Here is a 12,895-nt window from a genome sequence, read left to right as displayed (position 1 = left end):
TAGTTTCTGCACGTATAGCCTCTAGGAAAGGACGGGGTTGGTCAGGAATAAAGTCCAAAAACATCCAAAGAAACCTATATAGCTTCTCTTAAAAGTTTTGATTAATTTGGCCAAGTATTTTCCTAGATTTGACGCTTCAGACAAATGAATTAAACTTTATAGTATCTTTAAGTATTAGCAATTAACAAAAGAAGGTCCAGATATGTTGTACTTAAAAACCTAATTATAATACCTAATAAATTTTCAGAAGAAAATGTTTTGAAAAATCTTTTAAATTTTCCTTTAAAAATCGTCCAAAACTAATCCTTAAATGTTGAATGATAGTGATAATGTGTTTACTGAAGAGAATGGTGTTATTGGTGCTGGAGTAGTGAAATATTTGTCAAGGATTACAGTTAATCAGGGAGGGAGAGGACATTGGGCTGTTTTTTACACTAGTCCCCAAAATTTTATAATAATGTTTTCTTTTTAGATGGCTTCACAACTTTAGGGACTTGCTGAATTTTGATTGTTTGGTTCATTAAGTTGAGTGTCCAAACACTTCAACCATAAATTGTAATCTACAGAAGGGGAAATTTTGTTTATCATCATTGGGGAAGTATATAAATTTATCGGCCATTGTCTTATCCCTGTAGATAACTGGAGTTAATGGTGATGAAAAAAATGAAGTTACAGAAAAAGAATTAAATTCTTGGTTAAGGTAACTTTAAAAAAAGATTTCAACATCCATTTTGCCCTTTCATACTAAAATCTGTTCACAATATCCCACGTATATTCTGTATCCATTTATACTACATAAACAAACAGAAATTTGACAGACAGACTGCCTTATATACAAAACTCTTGAAGAGTAGCTACACTTCTATAACTGAAATTATTTAGAACCCCACCAGAACTGACGATTGTACGAGTGAACACTGAAAAAACTTCTGTTAAGGAAGCAAAATTCCTACTGGAAAATCATCTTGGCAAGGTAGGTACCCCTTAGAAATCTCTATAAAACTTTGGGTACTAGTATAATTTACAGTCCAATGTCCCTTCCTTAGGGGTTAGACCAATAACACTGGCTCTTATAATTGTAATTGTGGTCAAACATACTTTATTATCAGTAACTTTTCTCTAAAACGACCAAGCACCATGAGAGGTGTGTACGTGGTGTGTCTTGCGTGACACCAGATTTTAAAGGGTCATAGATTACCTTCTATTCACTACAGATAACTATGGACATTTGATAATTGTTAAACATTAATTTTTTAATAGCTTTGAAATATTATAAAGGTACTTATGTAGATATAACTATTATTTAACAAGATATATTAGATTTTAATCAAAATTAAATTATTTTAGTTTTGTCCAACTAGTCATTGTGATCTGTACTTGAATATGATTTTCTTTACTGCGCATGTCAGAGATTCTTTCAAATTTCCCAGAAATATTTAGGATTTTCATTTTTATTCCTCATTATGATTTGTAATTTAGATAATTAGCAAACTAATCGGTTATAATCAATCATGCAGTGTTTTTATTAGGGTTGAGCCGGATACTTTTTTGACCGGATACCGGATATCCGGCTGATTTCTAATACCGACTATCCGGTATCCGGGCGAATAACGAAAATGGCCGGATATCCGGCTGGATAACTGGCATAAGAAATCAGCAGGATATCTGGTATCCGGATAGTTTCAATATCAAGTATCCGACCGGGTATCCAGCCCAACCCTAGTTTTTATATTATATTTTTTCTTTAGGACTGTGATAATTTTGAAATAGAAGAATTAAATGGTGCACCAGAAGTTCTTACTGTTAGAAGTAAGGTTGGCTTTAAAAATCAGGTAATTCAGTAGCAAATTAATTTTGTTTAGGATTTTGTTAGCTGATATTAATTATATATTAATAAATAAGGAAACTTTTGTGAATATTCCTACGACCAGTTGACAGCATCATAATTGTACAATTTTTGGTTTGAATTTTATCTGCAAAATGTAACTTTCTCGACTTTTCTTAAAGATAGAAGGCTGTCATTTTCTGTGAAGATTTCTCTCGAAAAAAACTTTCTTCATCTGTCTACCCTTCCGTAACGCTGTGACAAATGAATATAACTCGGCCGCTATATGAGATAAGCTTCTGTAATTGGATCTAGTGCAGTTCACGGTAAATTATATTTTTGGCATCGATTATCTCCATATTTCAGATAAACCCACTGGATCACGAGGTGATAGTAGACGAGTATTGTGGAGTTGCAGTGCTCCGGGGGGCCAATGTGTTTGCCCCAGGCATTCTCTCCATCTCACCTGGAACAGCCCAGGGGGACCAGGTAAGGCTGTGTGTTCAGGGATCTGAAGGGATAAGATAATTGCCGATAATTTGATGTACACCCCCAATTATGATACACAAAATTACCCCTTCTTTAGATTACAATTAGGGGTTGAAATGTTTAGAGACTCAACTTAAGGAACCAATTAATAAAAATTCAATAAAAGTCTCCAAAGTTATGAAGCCAACGAATAAGAAAACGTAATTATAAAACTTTGGGGACTAGTGAAATAGATAGCCTAATATTTTGGCATTCTTCAGTTGATATGCAAATTTGAATTTCATCACATGAAAGTAGTTATGACATAGGTGTTAGGCAGAAGGATGCTATGTCTTAACCTACTCCTTTGATACTCTAGATTATATATTTTTAAGGTTTCTGTATACGTGGACCTGGATCACAAGTGCCTGCGCGGATATGCCAAGATGTACACTGGAAACAAGGCAAGGCATACGGGGATAATCAATTAGGGGTTGTACGTTTGGACACTCAACTTAATGAACCGACCAAATCAAAAATCCCCAAAGTTGGTAAGTGGAGTGTTCATGTAGGGTCTGCCAGGGGAATTTGCTATCTTTTCCAACCCAAACCCTAAAATTGTGTACCATTTGATCTAACCCTGTATACCTGTTGACTGGACTCAGGTTCATGTTGGAAATGGAGCGCTGCAGGTGTCCAGGGAGGAGGTATTCAGAGATAATATCAGAGGAAACGGAGTTATTATGACACAAAGGTATACTTTTCAACTTTGCAGTTTTCGTGGATTTTTGGGGATTATATATTATTATAATAAATTGATATACCCTCCAAATGAAAAGCAAAATTAGTCCTTCTGTAGATTAAAATTGTTAATCCTGATTAAAAATCACAACTAATGGGAGAACGTCAAAGAAGATATCTTCTTAGGAGAACGTATTTAATAAACTTTGAGAAATAGTTTAATTTTACAGTAGACTATAAAAGTTTTTTTTAATTTTTAATCAATATAATAGATTTGAAATCTGCATAAAATTTTAAGGATTTTTTATAAAATTAGTTTTTTATATAATTCTTTATTTAAAGGAGCAAATACAAATTAAGTTAAATAATTTTGAGATCTGTGATTGGTGGATTGAAAACTTTCTGCGCTCTGATTGGAGAAGCTTAAGTGACGTACATCATTCAACCAATTAGAGCGTAGGTAGTTTCCAATCCACCTATCCTATTGGTCAAAATTTATTAACTTAAATCGTATTTGCGCCTTTAAATAAAGAATTATATAAAAAACGAATTTTATAAAAAATCCTTAAAATATGCAGATTTCAAATCTATTATATTGATTAAAAATCTTTCCAACTTTTATAGTCTATTTTACAGTCAAAAGTCCCCCTCCATGTTTAACAGTTTATGTAAAAACTAGAAAATCTTACTGAAACAAATCTAAACTTAATAAACTATATATAAGCAAGCTGCAATAAAAACAAATATTTTTTTTGTTTTGCGTAATTGATTTAATGCAAGTTTAAAGAATAAGGGAAGATAACCACTAAAATGTAACTTATAAAAGTTAACAAATATTTGCTTTAAAAAATCTCTTTATTTTGTACACTTAAATACATTTACACAACATATGTACAAATAAAGGGCCCTGAATATTTGTAAGCCGATCCTCTGATGTCTTTACTTATTGGAAAGCCAAAACAAACAAAAAATAATTTCTAATCCTCGTCTAGATTATACAACTGTCCGAGTATCGACGAGGGTGGTGAGCTGAGCGGCCAGGTGATGCTGCAGAACCTCCCCTCCATCCTGGCAGTCATAGAGCTGGATCCACAACCTGGGCACCGAGTACTGGACATGTGCGCTGCCCCTGGAGGCAAGACTATGCATATAGCTGCCAGGTAATTCTCAGAGAGAGAAAGAGATGAATTATTAGTTACTTATCGCATTGTATCATAGACCGAATTTCGCGGATATTGAAATTGAAAGTTTTAAGATTAAAACCAGTTTTGTCCTGGGCTTACAAAACTGGTATTAATATAACTTTTGTTTTAGTATTCGTGGAAAATTGTCTGTAAAACGATGCTATTCATGATTTTTCAGTATGGCGGAGAACTGGCTATAATCCAGCGGATATTAATCTGTTTCGAAGCCATAATCTTTTCATTTTAACAGAGAGAGAGTGGACATTGGACCAAACATTACACCTGTTACAAGTTTTTGTAACAGCGTTATCTCATTCGTTGATCTTGATAAGTTGGTTCATTCCAGCAAGTTATAAACTTTTTCTCCAATAATTTCAACTAAAGAAGTGGAAATATCAATAATCTTAATTGGTGATGTCTATAATTTTATCGTAGACTGTCTTATCCCTTAATATCCCTGAATATTTAGGATGTGCTGCTCTGGAACTGTGATAGCTCTGGACAAGTCAGCTGCTAAAATTAGACAAATAACAAGGAACAGAGATGCGCATGACGTCACCAATCTTGTCTTATCCCCTAATATCCCTGAATATTAAGGATGTGCTGCTCGGGAACTGTGATAGCTCTGGACAAGTCAGCTGCTAAAATTAAACAAATAACAAGGAACAGAGATGTCCATGGCTATACTAATCTTGTCTTATCCCCTAATATCCCTGAATATTTAGGATGTACTGCTCTGGAACTGTGATAGCTCTGGACAAGTCAGCTGCTAAAATTAAACAAATAACAAGGAACAGAGATGCCCATGACTATACTAATCTTGTCTTATCCCCTAATATCCCTGAATATTTAGGATGTGCTGTTCTGGAACTGTGATAGCTCTGGACAAGTCAGCTGCTAAAATTAAACAAATAACAAGGAACAGAGATGCCCATGGGTTCACAAATCTTGTCCGTGCTTATGCTTGTGATAGTAGAAAGGTGGGTATCCTTAAAGAAAAGTAACATGATGTCGGCTTGTCTGTCTGTTTGAAGCTTAAGATCTCAGTCACTGATGAACTTAGAAGTTTGTGCGTCTTATTGTTCTTTTTTGTGACATCAATGTTCTTTGCCTTTTAATGTCTTGTGCCAAACAGTTAAATAGATATAAAGTGTCATCTCAAAAAACGCCCATCTCAAAAATCGTCTACCTCAAAAACGCCCATCTCAGAAAACGCCTATCTCAAAAAACGCCTTTCTCATGGACCTCATTTATTGTTTAGTTCTTTCATCCAGTAGTAGGGGGTGGGGTTGGATGGGGGGTATCGTTATTTTACCCAGCTACAAGTTGAACTTTATTAGAATACATGAAAACTGGTGTAAGATCCAAGTAATAATAAACCATTATTCTAACTTTTAAGTCTTTCTTAATTTTGTTTAGAGTGTGATTTTAGCCGAAACTAATTTACAAAACAACGAGAACAAAGCTGACCTTCTTTCTGGCCCACCCCCCTATCCCAGCGGTCAATTTGACCGGGTGTTGTTGGACGCTCCCTGCTCCGCGCTAGGTCAACGCCCCCAGTTTCATAATCGGCTACGCCCCAAAGAGTTGGATTCGTTCCCGCGGGTCCAGAGAAAACTTTTCCAGGTAAATATTGCTACTGAGCTTGATTGTTTTTAACCGCTTTAACTGTTTTCTGAATTTTAGTAGCGAAGTTACTATATAATTCACTTTGTCTGTCCATTGGTAACGCTATAAGGGAAATTCACAACTGATATTCAAGATAGACGGCTGTTTTTTTGTGATAATTCCCTATACCAATGAGCAATAATTTTTGTCCTTCGCTACTTATGGATTTTGTTATTCTTGTTCTTGATTATAGTCTCTCAAACTGTTTTTCTTTTGATTCCTCTAATGAATATGCATTTTCAATTATTTTGACTTTATATTGTCTGATTTATAAAACTGTAGATTATTCCTTCTACGAAGTAGTGTAAAGGGATCCAATATACCTATATTTAATCAATTTTGGGAAAAGTTGACAGATCCATGGTGATCTATTCATGGTTTCCCGGGCAGAACTGATCGGGATTTAGGTTCTTTATTGTTATAGTTATTTTAATTTTATCTATATTTTATATTTTTGATGTTTATGTTTACTGTTTAGTGTACCTAAAGTTTTTATTTGGTATTTATTTAGACAGCTGTTGAGCACTTAGCACCTGGAGGCATCCTGGTATATTCTACCTGTACACTAAATTTTCAAGAAAATCAGGTCAATATTTTTAAATGGGAAAGCTTTTCTTTAATTATGATAGATTCGTCTGTACCGGTTAGCTGTTTTCCTTAATTTAGACATGTTAGAATTGTTCTATCAATTTCAAACTTTGCGTGATGATCCCTGTAACAATTCGGTACAATTTAGAAAGCGTAGCAACTCTATAAACGTTACCAGAAAGTCCGTACGTCCATTTAAATCATGCTGAATTTTTTTTACAACTATTTTAAAATTGTTATGCTCCTCTGCCTATTACCACATTTGTACTTGTCAAAGAAAAAAAAAGGTTAAAATTGAATAACAAATAAGCTCTATTTTTTACAGGGTATAGTAGAATGGGCAGCAGACCAGCCGTTTTCCAGCAGGATCCAGCCAATACCTGTCAAGGAATGGAACATTCACCCCCAGCTGATTCCTGGACCAAGCTGTTCTCCAGATCTCAATGTGAATTATTTAATATTTGGACATCCGAATAATACGAATATTGTTCATGACACAATTGGATTTTTTATTGCTAAATATAGAAAAATTTGTTGATTTTATTTACTGTTTAAAATTATTTATAACGATTGTCTTTCTCTCTGTCCGTTGAGACCTCTAAATGAATACTTCGGAGCTTTTCTATAAGCAGGGTAGATCCGTCTGTCCAAGACGGATATTTTTTTCCGTTAATTTAGCAATGTTGGAATTGTCCTATTGATTTTTAAACTTTGCATGGTGATTTCTGGTAGTAGTACGGTACGATTTAAGTAGCAACTCTATAATCCTTACCAGAATGTCCGTACGTCCATATTAAACATGTTGATTTTTTTTACTTTTGTATCAAAATTTTTTTATGTGATCTAATTATCTGATTGATCTGATTTTTGGTATATTGATTTCTGGGACCACAAAGTACAATATCATAAGCGAAGCAACTCTATAATCAAGTCCTAAAAATGTAAGTATGTCTATGAACATTAAATATTATACTGTATCAAGCAGTTTTTCAACAAATTTACTTACAATTTTGCTTCGACTCTTACACATTTATATTCTGATTATTCAGTTCTGACACTATACAAGTGTTAATGTCTGTTTGTCCTACCATTTCAGTACTTCGCTTTTATGGATGTTGTCATCCTTGTTATTATGTGAAATAAGCAGTGAGGGAGGGGACATTGGACTGTTAATTACACTTGTTCCCAAAGTTTTATAATAACGTTTTCCTATTCGTTGGTTTAACAACTTTGGGGTTGAAGTTTATTAATTTGAGTGTCCAAACGTTTAAACCACTTATTATAATATCATTGGAGATGTACATCATTATACAGACTGTTAAAGTAATGCTTATCAAACCGACTAATCTTTACAACAACAAAAATATGCAGTCTTTCTTTAATAGCAGGTGAGAAAATCACGTTCATCCAATAATTTTGATATGGAGAAACATACAGACAAAGAATCTATAAAGCAGCTTTGCTAATGTTACATTAACATTTCTTGTAAATAAATTTTATTGAAATAATTTACTATTAATTTTTATTTATTCTAAACAACTAGGTACGTAAAAAGCATTCTTTGGACTGGACGAAAAACATTCTTAATACAAGATCATTTTAAATTAAATTTTCTGGATCTAATGCAGTTCATGGTAAATTGTTCCTGACATTGAGTATCACCAAAAATCTATGAAATTTATAGGCTGCTAATGACAAAAGAAGGCCTATAAACAATCTGAAATAGTAATTTCTCCATAATGCACAGTTATCTTGCAGTGTGAATGTGAGAAAGACTTTTTTTACGTGTTTTTTCTTCAGTGAAGCTTTCCATGTGAATTTTGGTTATTCCAGATTATTTATAGGCCTTCTTATGCAGCTTATAAAAGTGTGCGGGCATGACCATGCCGTTTAGCAGCTAGTTCATAGCCTTTTGGAGATAATTGATACAAGGAACATTTTACCGTGAACTGAACAAGATCCTTTATTTTCTTAGTGAAATTATAATCACTAAAACCTATAATACAATAATTTTCTTTGATATGATAAAAGCATTTGACACAGGTACATCGTTAAATTGGATCACAGAGAATTTTTTTACAACAAAAATAAGAAAAAAAATCTATAGGTTGATATTATATTTAATAATTGTACCAATTTTCTGACATTTAAACAAAACTTTATAATGAACGAGAACAATTACATCTAACAATAGCAAAGCTAATTGAAATTTAAAAAATAAGATGGAGGGAAAAAGAATGAAGAAAGTAAGCTAAAAATTATTTTTCAATCAATCTTTACAACTAGTCTTTTAGCTTTCAGAAATCTAAAGGGATAAGACAATCGATAATAAATCGATATACACCACTAATAAGGATAAACAAAATTACCCCTTCTGTAGATTACAATTATTGTTGGAAGAAAAAGATCATATTTTTAGCAATATGGAAAATGTAATTTAAATGGCTTCGAAATCGATTAATATCCGCTGGATTAGAACCGGTTCTCATCCATACTAAAAATCATTGAGGCTAACAAAACTGGTTTTAAACTTAAAATTTTGCAAAATATCCACAGAAAAATGTTTATAATACGATGTAATATATAACTATTACAGACTGGTTATATTAACTTTAGTTTGGAAAGCACTATGGTTCCGTCTGATCCAGGGGTTTGTTGAAATACAGTTCCTGTAAATTTTATATTGTAAAAATAAATAAAAATATAACATGTCGGCATTATGAGAATAGATATAGATTATACGTGGATATTATGACAGTGGAAAATTTGTAATAAATTTAGGTTGCTTACATGAAAATTATTTATTACTGGTCAGTTCGTTCAACCAGTAGGTGGGAAGGGAATGGGGTAAAGTTAGTGGATGGGGGTTATCATTATTTAGCCAGCTGTGAGCAATACTTTATTCAGGGCGGCCACCGCCTTTTTGATATTAATATTGAAAATAACGTACTACAAAAAGATTACAATGAACACAATAACGTACATTTTTTGAAAAATAACGTACCATAAAACACATCTATAATACAAAGTAGTACGATGTCTGTCTCCGTCTGAAGATCTCAGTAACCACTGAACCGATTGGGCTCTACTCTTCAGGGAATTTATATACCTACTGGTCCTGGGATTGTTTTAAGCTATTTTCTTGGGGGGTGGGAAACCCCCAACCCCTCCCCAAAAAAATGAAAAATACCCCCCCTAAAAAAAATTTCCCTTTAAAACTGAAATCATAAAAGCAAAGTTTGACTACCCCGCCCCCCCCCCCAAAAAAAAAAAAAAAATTTCCTTCCCCCAATTTTTTTTACTTTTATTTCTACCCCCTTGAAATCTGTTTTGGGTGTTAACTACCCCCCCCCCCTTAATTACCTCCCCTAAAAAAATTTACCCCAATTTAATCATGTAAATAGTACCAACTAATAATGAGGTTTATATTCATTTATTTAAGTACGATTAAATATTCCAGCATCTTTGCCCCTAGCCTCTAGGGTCATCGCCAAAAGAGGTATTTAAATTACCTGAAGAGTAGAACCCAATTGGTTCAGCGATTACCGAGATCTTAAGCTTAAGAAAAACGGACAGATAGACAGACATCGTTCTACTTTGTATTATAGAAAGTAGTATCTCATCCCTATAAGTAAAAGAAAACATAAATATCAACTAAAAATTATCTTGCTAACTGATGAACAAATGTCATACTTTTTTTAAGTTTAACTTCGCATATGTCCTGATAAGGTTTGTAATTGGTTTAGAGGAATTTTTTTTATATTTACTGAAATGCTTGATTGAGTTGAGTTTTTTTATTTAATGGAAGCTTCATTATGACGTCATAAATCCCAGGATAAATTGGTAAAATGGCGCGCGAAGCGCGGCGAATTTTTTTGTAGTTTTTATTAAATAAAAATACATTAATGATTACTAATACTATTCATACATTACAGAAAAACGTACAATAACGTATGCTGAAATGTTCATATTGTACACAAAAATCAATAACGAACAAAAACGTACCAAAAAACCTAAAAGTGGTGTTCAATATGAACATATTGAACATAACTTACATAGTGGTCACCCTGTTTATTAGAGTACATAAAAATTGGGTGCAACATCCAAGTAATTATAAATCGATTGTTTCTTTCATGGTATATTTATATCAAATGCTACGATATAGTCAAACCGACATTAATTGTCCAACGCTGAATCTTTAAATCATTTTGGTGGAACGCCAGATCGGGGTGAGCCAACTTTCCACCAATGAGAGCACAGCATTATATGATATGCCGCGCTGTGATTGGCTGAAATTCGACGAACCCCGATTTGGCGCACCACCAAAATGATTTAAAGATTCAGCTCAGCTCAATGTTATATTTACAATACATTCCTTTTGTTGATAATGATTTTGGGTTCTTCATTAGGCTGTCCTCTTGAATCTTCTTTGTTTCTATTTTCTAAATTAAACAGTTTAATTCATCGACAATTCTATCATAAGCCTTAATTTTGAACCTGCCTTATTTTAAAATAAATCCAAAAGATGGGTTGTCTTTTCAGATAGTGGTTTAGACATCTAACTGAATTTCTAAAGTTATAATATGACGTTTTCACTGAGGGTTACACTCGGCTACCGACCAAGACAAGGTACCGGGATGTTTGTATATGTATAAAGTCCAAGAAAAGTTTCAAATAAGCCCAGCGAAGGCGAAGGGTAAACCCATCTTCTCGTAGGAATGACCCCAAGAGAAAATGATCCCCCACCCCCAAATATTGTTTTAATGATCAAAAAAATTGTAAAGAAATCAACCCCTCGATAATTTCTAAGAACAAGATGTAGATGGATATCATGTCTTTGTGTAGCTTTAAATCTTGCTAACGGCTTTACCGATATGGTTTTCCTTTACAAAGAAGTTTTATAAGGGGGGGGGGGGGAAGTTCTGACACATTTGCGTAAACCTGGTGTATAGGCTTTATCTTTGGACTGAGAGGATAGGTTATTAGGGATAAAATCATTCTTATATGATGAATTTCCTCCAGATTTAAGATTTTTTGGATAGGCCTCCAGGTTACGGAAGTCCAGGCCTCCAGGTGGTCTCTGTACAGGTAAAAATGAAAAAAAAAAAAATTTGTTTAAGAGTGAGATGTCAGCTTATGAGACAAAATATGTATGTTTTTTCTTCAAATATGAGAATAACAATCAAAAAGAAGCATATTTTGTTTTATAAGTTAACCTCTAACTCTTCAAAAAAAAATCTTATTTTTAATTTTTACCTGTACAGAGACCACCTGGAGGCCTGGAGCTCCGGAACCTGGAGGCCTATCCAAAAAATCTTAAATCTGGGGGAAATTCATCATATAAGAATGATTTTATCCCTGATAACCTATCTTCTCAGTCCAAAGATAAAGCCTATACACCAGGTTTACGCAAATGTGTCAGAACTTCCCCCCCCCCCCCCACCTTATTTTTGAACAGTGTACCACACCTCTTAAGAAGAGGGGTGAAAGGTCGACTAATCTTCCCCCTTGAGGCGGCATCTAGAGGCGTATCCGCTAGTTTAAATATATAATAACCTGGCTCTCCAATAAAACAAATTGATGAAGCAGGGGTTAGGCTTAGTAGAGTTGCTTCGCTCGCTGTCCGTCTATTATCAACGTCTAAATAAAAAAATATATTTGTCTATCTCTATCTATCTATCTATCTATTAAGTTAGGCTTAGTAGAGTAGCTTTGCTAGCTGTTCGTCTGTTATCAACGTCTAAATAAAGAATATATTTGTCAATTATCTATCTATCTATATATCTATCTATTAGTAGACTTAGTAGAGTTGCTTCGCTAGCTGTTCATCTATTATCAACGTATAAATAAAGAATATATTTGTCAATTATCTATCTATCTATATATCTATCTATTAGTAGGCTTAGTAAAGTTGCTTCGCTGGCTGTTCGTCTGTTATCAACGTCTAAATAAAGAATATATTTGTCTATTGTTTATCTATCTATCTATCTGTATGTCTCGCTATCTATCTATCTGTATGTCTATCAAATAAGTTAAGTTTAGTAGAGTAGCTTCGCTCGCTGTTCGTCTATTATCAACGTCTTAATAAAGAATATATTTGTCAATTATCTATCTATCTATCTGTATGTCTATCAAATAAGTTAGGTTTAGTAGAGTAGATTCGCTAGTTGTTCGTCTATTATCAACGTCTTAATAAAGAATATATTTGTCAATTATCTATCTATCTATCTGTATGTCTCGCTATCTATCTATCTGAATGTCTATCAAATAAGTTAAGTTTAGTAGAGTTGCTTCGCTAGCTGTTCGTCTATTATCAACGTCTAAATAAAGAATATATTTGTCAATTATCTATCTATCTATATGTATGTCTCGCTATCTATCTATCTATATCTCTATCTATTAGTAGGCTTAGTAGAGTTGC

The 12,895-nt window shown here is 33.6% G+C and overlaps 1 protein-coding gene across 1 annotated transcript; it reads left to right on the top strand.

The window, feature by feature from the left end:
* The first annotated feature begins 241 nt into the window (after positions 1-241).
* LOC145315621 (tRNA (cytosine(72)-C(5))-methyltransferase NSUN6) lies at positions 242-7,017 on the top strand. Its single transcript, XM_080155604.1, has 12 exons — positions 242-403; positions 636-700; positions 883-973; positions 1,749-1,832; positions 2,192-2,314; positions 2,689-2,757; positions 2,959-3,047; positions 4,027-4,194; positions 5,072-5,198; positions 5,638-5,844; positions 6,398-6,472; positions 6,800-7,017. The coding sequence occupies exons 1-12, from the start codon at positions 311-313 to the stop codon at positions 7,010-7,012; spliced, it is 1,404 nt and encodes a 467-aa protein (XP_080011730.1). The 5' UTR covers positions 242-310; the 3' UTR covers positions 7,013-7,017.
* Positions 7,018-12,895: the final 5,878 nt, after the last annotated feature.

The sequence above is a fragment of the Acartia tonsa genome, chromosome 4 (genome assembly GCF_053477335.1).
Source record: "Acartia tonsa isolate MP-2025a chromosome 4, ASM5347733v1, whole genome shotgun sequence".
Lineage (NCBI taxonomy): Eukaryota > Metazoa > Arthropoda > Copepoda > Calanoida > Acartiidae > Acartia > Acartia tonsa.
The sequence above is the reverse complement of the archived record's forward strand: the minus strand, read 5'-3'. Positions and strand labels throughout refer to the sequence as shown.